Source organism: Phyllobates terribilis, unplaced genomic scaffold (genome assembly GCF_046119375.1).
Source record: "Phyllobates terribilis strain yellow unplaced genomic scaffold, ASM4611937v1 Scaffold_11__3_contigs__length_659146591, whole genome shotgun sequence".
NCBI lineage: Eukaryota > Metazoa > Chordata > Amphibia > Anura > Dendrobatidae > Phyllobates > Phyllobates terribilis.
The window spans coordinates 643,214,993-643,224,473 of record NW_027362771.1 but is presented as its reverse complement, the minus strand read 5'-3'; the positions used below and the strand labels follow the sequence as shown (position 1 = coordinate 643,224,473).

At 63.7% G+C, this 9,481-nt stretch overlaps 1 protein-coding gene across 1 annotated transcript; it reads left to right on the top strand.

The window, feature by feature from the left end:
• The first annotated feature begins 3,242 nt into the window (after positions 1 to 3,242).
• ZNHIT1 (zinc finger HIT-type containing 1) lies at positions 3,243 to 8,482 on the top strand. Its single transcript, XM_073651059.1, has 5 exons — positions 3,243 to 3,549; positions 6,097 to 6,264; positions 6,463 to 6,542; positions 8,130 to 8,299; positions 8,380 to 8,482. The coding sequence occupies exons 1-5, from the start codon at positions 3,528 to 3,530 to the stop codon at positions 8,399 to 8,401; spliced, it is 462 nt and encodes a 153-aa protein (XP_073507160.1). The 5' UTR covers positions 3,243 to 3,527; the 3' UTR covers positions 8,402 to 8,482.
• The last annotated feature ends 999 nt before the right edge of the window (positions 8,483 to 9,481 follow it).

The following is a 9,481-nucleotide window of genomic DNA, read 5'->3' as shown; positions in this document are numbered from 1 at the left end:
GAACCCCGACAGTGAGCGGAGAGGGCCCAGGACTGAACCCTGAGGAACCTGACAATAAGAGGAGAGGACCCAGGACTGAACCCTGAGAAGCCCCGACAGTAAGAGTAGATGACCCGGGACAGAACCCTGAGGAGCCCCGACAGTGAGGACCCAGGACTGAACCCTGAGGAGCCCTGACAGTGAGGACCCAGGACTGAACCCTGAGGAACCCTGACAGTGAGAGGAGAGGATCCAGGACTGAACCCTGAGGAACCCCGACAGTAAGAGGACCCAGGGCTGAACCCTGAAGAGCCCGACAGTGAGAGGAGAGGACTCAGGACTGAGCCCTGAGGAAGGAAACCCGACAGTGATAGTAGAGGACCCAGGACAGAGCTCTGAGGAACCTGACAGTAAGCGGAGAGGACCCAGGACTGAACCCTGAAGAGCCCCGACAGTGAGAGGAGAGGACCCAGGACTGAACCCTGAGGAACCCCGACAGTGAGAGGAGAGGACCCAGGACTGAACCCTGAGGAACCCCGACAGTGAGAGGAGAGGACCCAGGACTGAACCCTGAGGAACCCCGACAGTGAGAGGAGAGGACCCAGGACTGAACCCTGAGGAACCCCGACAGTGAGAGGAGAGGACCCAGGACTGAACCCTGAGGAGCCCCGACAGTAAGAGGAGAGGACCCAGGACTGAACCCTGAGAAGCCCCGACAGTAAGAGAGGACCCAGGACTGAACCCTGAGGAACACCGACAGTAAGAGGAGAGGACCCAGGACTGAACCCCGAGGAGCCCCGACAGTAAGAGGAGAGGACCCAGGACAGAACCCTGATGAGCCCCGACAGTAAGCGGAGAGGACCCAGGACTGAACCCCGACAGTAAGAGGAGAGGACCCAGGACTGAACCCTGAGGAGCCCCGACAGTAAGAGGAGAGGACCCAGGTCTGAACCCTGAGGAGCCCCGACAGTAAGAGGAGAGGACCCAGGTCTGAACCCTGAGGAGCCCCAACAGTAAGAGAAGAGGACCCAGGACAGAACCCTGAGGAGCGGACCCAGGACTGAACCCTGAGGAGCCCCAACAGTAATAGGAGAGGACCCAGGACAGAACCCTGAGGAGCCCCGACAGTGAGAGGAGAGGGCCCAGGACTGAACCCTGAGGAATCTGACAATAAGAGGAGAGGACCCAGGACTGAGCCCTGAGGAACCCCGACAGTAAGAGGAGAGGACCCAGGACTGAACCCTGAGGAACCCCGACAGTAAGAGGAGAGGACCCAGGACTGAACCCTGAGGAACCCCGACAGTAAGAGGAGAGGACCCAGGACTGAACCCTGAGAAGCCCCGACAGTAAGAGTAGAGAACCCGGGACAGAACCCTGAGGAGCCCCGACAGTAAGAGGAGAGGACCCAGGACTGAACCCTGAGGAGCCCCGACAGTAAGAGGAGAGGACCCAGGACTGAACCCTGAGGAACCCCGACAGTAAGAGGAGAGGACCCAGGACTGAACCCTGAGGAGCCCCGACAGTAAGAGGAGAGGACCCAGGACTGAACCCTGAGGAACCTGACAGTAAGAGGAGAGGACCCAGGACTGAACCCTGAGGAGCCCCGACAGTAAGAGGAGAGGACCCAGGACTGAACCCTGAGGAGCCCCGACAGTAAGAGGAGAGGACCCAGGGCTGAGCCCTGAGGAGCCCCGACAGTAAGAGGAGAGGACCCAGGACAGAACCCTGAGGAGCCCCGACAGTAAGAGGAGAGGACCCAGGACTGAACCCTGAGGAGCCCCGACAGTAAGAGGAGAGGACCCAGGACTGAACCCTGAGGAGCCCCGACAGTAAGAGGAGAGGACCCAGGACAGAACCCTGAGGAGCCCCGACAGTAAGAGGAGAGGACCCAGGACAGAACCCTGAGGAACCTGACAGTAAGAGGAGAGGACCCAGGACAGAACCCTGAGGAGCCCCGACAGTAAGAGGAGAGGACCCAGGACAGAACCCTGAGGAGCCCCGACAGTAAGAGGAGAGGACCCAGGACTGAACCCTGAGGTGCCCCGACAGTAAGAGGAGAGGACCCAGGGCTGAGCCCTGAGGAGCCCCGACAGTAAGAGGAGAGGACCCAGGACAGAACCCTGAGGAACCTGACAGTAAGAGGAGAGGACCCAGGACTGAACCCTGAGGAGCCCCGACAGTGAGAGGAGAGGACTCAGGACTGAACCCTGAGGAACCCCAACAGTAAGAGGAGAGGACCCAGGACTGAACCCTGAGGAAACCCGACAGCGAGAGGAGAGGACCCAGGACTGAACCCTGAGGAGCCCCGACAGTGAGAGGAGAGGACCCAGGACAGAACCCTGAGGAACCCCGACAGTAAGAGGAGAGGACCCAGGACAGAACCCTGAGGAGCCCCGACAGTAAGAGGAGAGGACCCAGGACAGAACCCTGAGGAGCCCCGACAGTAAGAGGAGAGGACCCAGGACAGAACCCTGAGGAGCCCCGACAGTAAGAGGAGAGGACCCAGGACAGAACCCTGAGGAGCCCCGACAGTGAGAGGAGAGGACCCAGGACAGAACCCTGAGGAGCCCCGACAGTGAGAGGAGAGGACCCAGGACAGAACCCTGAGGAGCCCCGACAGTGAGAGGAGAGGACCCAGGACAGAACCCTGAGGAACCCCGACAGTAAGAGGAGAGGACCCAGGACAGAACCCTGAGGAGCCCCGACAGTAAGAGGAGAGGACCCAGGACAGAACCCTGAGGAGCCCCGACAGTAAGAGGAGAGGACCCAGGACAGAACCCTGAGGAGCCCCGACAGTAAGAGGAGAGGACCCAGGGCTGAACCCTGAGGAGCCCCGACAGTAAGAGGAGAGGACCCAGGGCTGAACCCTGAGGAGCCCCGACAGTGAGAGGTGAGGGCCCAGGACTGAACCCTGAGGAGCCCCGACAGTAAGAGGAGAGGACCCAGGACAGAGCGCCGCCCACACATGTGACCTCAGGCCCTAAGCGTTTACCCAGCACCACCCAGGAGATATTCATTCCCCACCTTCCTTATATATGGAAGGACAACCAATCACATCACGGCTCTCATACAGGAAATGATAGGAAAAGTTAATCCTATAATCTAATTGGTTGCTATAGGCCACACCCCTTTACTGGACAAATGAAATCTGAGCTCTGATTGGTTTCCAGGGGAAAGAGTTCCAGAAAAAAAAGATTGGTTGCTATGGATGACAACATATGATTGGCGAGCTGAAAGCCGCGTTGTGATTGGTCAGCTTTCAGATGTGTCATTGGCCCTTTCTTCCTGGCTGAGGGGGAGCAGCCTCCAGTCTCCGCAGGTTCTCGGGGTCTGGTAGAACCCTCAGGTTCTGTGCGCTGTCTGCTGCCCTCCAGTGGTGAAGCGGCGCACAGTGAGCGCTTCCGAATTTTGTCTCTATGTAACGCATGCGTAGTATGCTCTTTAGTTACCATTACAGTCTGAGCTTGCGCAGTTGCGAATGCTGAGCTCTACGCTTCGCGCAGGCGCAGTTCGGGTTGGACCGGGAATCTGGGGAGCGAAGAAACGGCATGCTGGAGAAAAAACTGTCAGGTGAGGCGGCCGGTACCGGCAGCGGGGGCAGCACTGAGCCCCTCCGTGTACAGCACCGGAGACAGGGCTTATAGCTTACGGGAAGCGCCCGGGTCAGAGGTCAGAGTCCAGTCACGTGATGACTGGTGTATCTAAGCAGGGGATGTGTGATACCGTCTGCACAGCGCAGTACAGCCTCATGTTCTGCTGAGCTGTGTATCTAATCCCATCATGTGAGACACGTATCTCAGCCCGGGCTGTGCGGCGCTCTCTGCTGTATCTCGGCCCGGGCCGTGCGGCGCTCTCTGCTGTATCTCAGCCCGGGCCGTGCGGCGCTCTCTGCTGTATCTCAGCCCGGGCCGTGCGGCGCTCTCTGCTGTATCTCAGCCCGGGCCGTGCGGCGCTCTCTGCTGTATCTCAGCCCGGGCCGTGCGGCGCTCTCTGCTGTGTCTCGGCCCGGGCCGTGCGGCGCTCTCTGCTGTATCTCAGCCCGGGCCGTGCGGCGCTCTCTGCTGTGTCTCAGCCCGGGCCGTGCGGCGCTCTCTGCTGTATCTCAGCCCGGGCCGTGCGGCGCTCTCTGCTGTGTCTCGGCCCGGGCCGTGCGGCGCTCTCTGCTGTGTCTCGGCCCGGGCCGTGCGGCGCTCTCTGCTGTATCTCAGCCCGGGCCGTGCGGCGCTCTCTGCTGTGTCTCGGCCCGGGCCGTGCGGCGCTCTCTGCTGTATCTCAGCCCGGGCCGTGCGGCGCTCTCTGCTGTATCTCGGCCCGGGCCGTGCGGCGCTCTCTGCTGTATCTCAGCCCGGGCCGTGCGGCGCTCTCTGCTGTGTCTCGGCCCGGGCCGTGCGGCGCTCTCTGCTGTATCTCGGCCCGGGCCGTGCGGCGCTCTCTGCTGTGTCTCGGCCCGGGCCGTGCGGCGCTCTCTGCTGTATCTCGGCCCGGGCCGTGCGGCGCTCTCTGCTGTATCTCAGCCCGGGCTGTGCGGCGCTCTCTGCTGTATCTCAGCCCGGGCCGTGCGGCGCTCTCTGCTGTGTCTCAGCCCGGGCCGTGCGGCGCTCTCTGCTGTGTCTCAGCCCGGGCCGTGCGGCGCTCTCTGCTGTGTCTCAGCCCCGGCCGTGCGGCGCTCTCTGCTGTATCTCGGCCCGGGCCGTGCGGCGCTCTCTGCTGTATCTCAGCCCGGGCCGTGCGGCGCTCTCTGCTGTATCTCAGCCCGGGCCGTGCGGCGCTCTCTGCTGTATCTCAGCCCGGGCCGTGCGGCGCTCTCTGCTGTATCTCAGCCCGGGCCGTGCGGCGCTCTCTGCTGTATCTCAGCCCGGGCCGTGCGGCGCTCTCTGCTGTATCTCAGCCCGGGCCGTGCGGCGCTCTCTGCTGTGTCTCAGCCCCGGCCGTGCGGCGCTCTCTGCTGTATCTGAGCCCGGGCCGTGCGGCGCTCTCTGCTGTATCTCGGCCCGGGCCGTGCGGCGCTCTCTGCTGTATCTCGGCCCGGGCCGTGCGGCGCTCTCTGCTGTATCTCGGCCCCGGCCGTGCGGCGCTCTCTGCTGTATCTCGGCCCGGGCCGTGCGGCGCTCTCTGCTGTATCTCGGCCCGGGCCGTGCGGCGCTCTCTGCTGTGTCTCGGCCCGGGCCGTGCGGCGCTCTCTGCTGTGTCTCGGCCCGGGCCGTGCGGCGCTCTCTGCTGTATCTCGGCCCGGGCCGTGCGGCGCTCTCTGCTGTATCTCGGCCCGGGCCGTGCGGCGCTCTCTGCTGTATCTCGGCCCGGGCCGTGCGGCGCTCTCTGCTGTATCTCGGCCCGGGCCGTGCGGCGCTCTCTGCTGTATCTCGGCCCGGGCCGTGCGGCGCTCTCTGCTGTATCTCGGCCCGGGCCGTGCGGCGCTCTCTGCTGTATCTCGGCCCGGGCCGTGCGGCGCTCTCTGCTGTGTCTCAGCCCGGGCCGTGCGGCGCTCTCTGCTGTGTCTCAGCCCGGGCCGTGCGGCGCTCTCTGCTGTGTCTCGGCCCGGGCCGTGCGGCGCTCTCTGCTGTATCTCGGCCCGGGCCGTGCGGCGCTCTCTGCTGTATCTCGGCCCGGGCCGTGCGGCGCTCTCTGCTGTATCTCGGCCCGGGCCGTGCGGCGCTCTCTGCTGTGTCTCAGCCCGGGCCGTGCGGCGCTCTCTGCTGTGTCTCAGCCCGGGCCGTGCGGCGCTCTCTGCTGTGTCTCAGCCCGGGCCGTGCGGCGCTCTCTGCTGTGTCTCAGCCCGGGCCGTGCGGCGCTCTCTGCTGTGTCTCAGCCCGGGCCGTGCGGCGCTCTCTGCTGTGTCTCAGCCCGGGCCGTGCGGCGCTCTCTGCTGTGTCTCAGCCCGGGCCGTGCGGCGCTCTCTGCTGTATCTCAGCCCGGGCCGTGCGGCGCTCTCTGCTGTATCTCAGCCCGGGCCGTGCGGCGCTCTCTGCTGTATCTCAGCCCGGGCCGTGCGGCGCTCTCTGCTGTATCTCAGCCCGGGCCGTGCGGCGCTCTCTGCTGTATCTCAGCCCGGGCCGTGCGGCGCTCTTTGCTGCGTCTCATCCCCGCTGCGTCTCATCCCCGCTGTGTCTCATCCCGCAGTGCGCTCCAATGACCCCTCGCAGCGGCGGGTGCTGGACTCGGCCACGCGGCAGCGGCGTCTGACCCGCCAGCTGGAGGCGCTGGAGAAGGACAACTTCCAGGACGACCCTCACGCCAACCTCCCCCAGCTCAAGAGGCTGCCACAGTTCGACGACGACCACGAGACGGGTGAGGCTGATACCAGAGGACAATAGCTGCAGCCGCGTGTTGCCAGGTGGGACGTCCTCCTGTGCAGCGCTGGACGAGAGGAGAACTCCCATCCTCCGCACATGATGAGTGATGCTGTAGTGTAATCTCAGGAGCAGCGAGAGCGCTGCTGACACCCGGTGGGGAAAAAGCGAAATAACGGCCTCATTACATCCACAGGGAAGAAGAAGAAGAAAACGCGCGGCGATCACTTCAAGCTGCGATTCCGCAAGAACTTCCAGGCGCTTCTAGAGGAGCAGGTGGGTGTCACTGCGCCCTTCTCTCGCCCTGCTGAGGGTGGAGTCACAGCCCCCCTCTGTCACCCTGCTGGGGGGCGGGCTCGCCGCTCTCCTTCTCTGGCCCCGCTGGGGGGGTGGGCTCGCCACTCCCTTCTCTGGCCCCGCTGGGGGAGTGGGCTCGCCACTCCCTTCTCTGGCCCCGCTGGGGGGCGGGCTCGCTGCTCGCCTTATCTGGCCCCACTGGGGGGGCGGGCTCTCCTTCTCTGCCCCTGCTGGGGGGGCGATCTCGCCGCTTTCCTTCTCTGGCCCCGCTGGGGGGGCAGTCTCGCCGTCTCTGGCCCCGCTGGGGGGGCGGTCTCGCCGTCTCTGGCCCCGCTGGGGGGGCGGTCTCGCCGTCTCTGGCCCCGCTGGGGGGGCGGTCTCGCCGTCTCTGGCCCCGCTGGGGGGGCGGTCTCGCCGTCTCTGGCCCCGCTGGGGGGGCGGTCTCGCCGTCTCTGGCCCCGCTGGGGGGGCGGTCTCGCCGTCTCTGGCCCCGCTGGGGGGGGCGGTCTCGCCGCTCGCCTTCTCTGGCCCCGCTGGGGGGGGCGGTCCCGCCGTCTCTGGCCCCGCTGGGGGGTGCGGTCTCGCCGCTCGCCTTCTCTGGCCCCGTTGGGGGGGCGGTCTCGCCGCTCGCCTTCTCTGGCCCCGTTGGGGGGGCGGTCTCGCTGCTCGCCTTCTCTGGCCCCGTTGGGGGGGGCGGTCTCGCCGCTCGCCTTCTCTGGCCCCGCTGGGGGGGCGGGCTCGCCTTCTCTGGCCCCGCTCGGGGGGGGGGTGGTCTCGCCGCTCGCCTTCTCTGGCCCCGTTGGGGGGGGCGGTCTCGCCGCTCGCCTTCTCTGGCCCCGCTGGGGGGGGCGGTCTCGCCGCTCTCCTTCTCTGGCCCCGCTGGGGGGGGCGGTCTCGCCGCTCGCCTTCTCTGGCCCCGCTGAGGGGGGCGGTCTCGCCGTCTCTGGCCCCGCTGGGGGGGCGGTCTCGCCGTCTCTGGCCCCGCTGGGGGGGGCGGTCTCGCCGCTCGCCTTCTCTGGCCCCGCTGGGGGGGGCGGTCCCGCCGTCTCTGGCCCCGCTGGGGGGTGCGGTCTCGCCGCTCGCCTTCTCTGGCCCCGCTGGGGGGTGCGGTCTCGCCGCTCGCCTTCTCTGGCCCCGTTGGGGGGGCGGTCTCGCCGCTCGCCTTCTCTGGCCCCGTTGGGGGGGCGGTCTCGCCGCTCGCCTTCTCTGGCCCCGCTGGGGGGGCGGGCTCGCCTTCTCTGGCCCCGCTCGGGGGGGGGGGGGTGGTCTCGCCGCTCGCCTTCTCTGGCCCCGTTGGGGGGGCGGTCTCGCCGCTCGCCTTCTCTGGCCCCGCTGGGGGGGGCGGTCTCGCCGCTCTCCTTCTCTGGCCCCGCTGGGGGGGCGGTCTCGCCGCTCGCCTTCTCTGGCCCCGCTGAGGGGGGCGGTCTCGCCGCTTGCCTTCTCTGGCCCCGCTGGGGGGGGCGGTCTCGCCGCTCGCCTTCTCTGGCCCCGTTGGGGGGGCGGTCTCGACGCTCGCCTTCTCTGGCCCCGCTGGGGGTGGGGCTGCTGACATTTCCTTTCTTCCAGAACCTGAGTGTCTCGGAGGGTCCTAACTACCTGACCGCCTGCTCCCCGGCCTCCGGCTTCCCGCAGCGTCACTTCTGCTCGGTGTGCGGCTTCCCCTCGCACTACTGCTGTGTGTCCTGTGGGGCGCGCTACTGCTGTGTGAAGTGTTTGGGGACTCACCAGGAGACCAGGTGAGGAAGCTCCACCCTCCTTGTCCCTCCTCCTCCTTGTCACACTTGCCCCTATTAACCCTTCTGTGTCTGTGTCGCAGGTGCCTGAAGTGGACGGTGTGACGGCGGCGGCGGCGCCTTCCCTGTAAATGCGATGATTTGTGTCCGGAGCTTTTATTTCTGAATAAACCTCGGTGTTTGTTACTTGTGACGCTTCTCCGGCGCCGCTGATCCCAGAATTATCTTTGTGCCAGGAATATCCGCTCCAGTGAAGAAAGATGAAGATTTGAAGATGAAACAATCTGTTAAAGGCCTAAAGTTACAGATGACACATCTCCTTTTATATATTAGGAAAAAATATATTTTCATCTTTTACATTTTAAAAATTACAAAAACTAAAATGGGTCGATGCAAAGGTTTGGGCACCCTTGGAGTTTTGTGTGCTCAGATAACTTTGACCAAGGTTTCAGACCTTAATTAGCCTGTTCGGGTTATGGCTTGTTCATTGTCATCATTATGAAAGGCCGGTGATGGGGATTCCCAGCTTTATAAAAACCTCTTCTATCCTTGTGCCAAAACCAGCAGCCGTGGGGTCTTCTAAGCAGCCGCCGAGCTCTGACAATGGTGGAGGCCACAAAGCAGGAGAAGCTAGAAGAAGAGAGCAAAGGGTTATCAAGTTCCCCTTTCCTTTGTTCCTGGTAACTGCCATTTTTTAATTACAGTGGAGGTCAAGATAAAGGCTGGAAGAACAAGCAAAATGTCAGTGAGAGCTGCTCGTAGGATTGCTAGAGAGGCAAATCAGAACATCCGCTTGACTGCAAAAGACCTACAGAAAGATTGAGCAGACTCTGGAGTTGTGGTCCATTGTTCTACTGTTCAGAGACATCTGCACAAATATGGCCTTCATGGAAGAGTCATCAGAAGAAAACCTCCTGCGTCCTCACCATAAGATTCAGCAAAAGAACATCTAAACAAGCCTGATACATTTTGGAAACAAGTCCTGTGGACCGATGAGGATAAAATAGAAGTCTGTGGAGAAAAAAGGGCATATAATTTCAGGGAAAGAACATCTCACCAACCATTAAGCATGGGGGAGGATCAATCATGCTTTGGGGTTGTGTTGCAGCCAATGGCACGGGGAACATTTCACGAGTAGAGGGAAGAATGGCTTCAATGAAATCAACAAATTCTTGATACAAACAT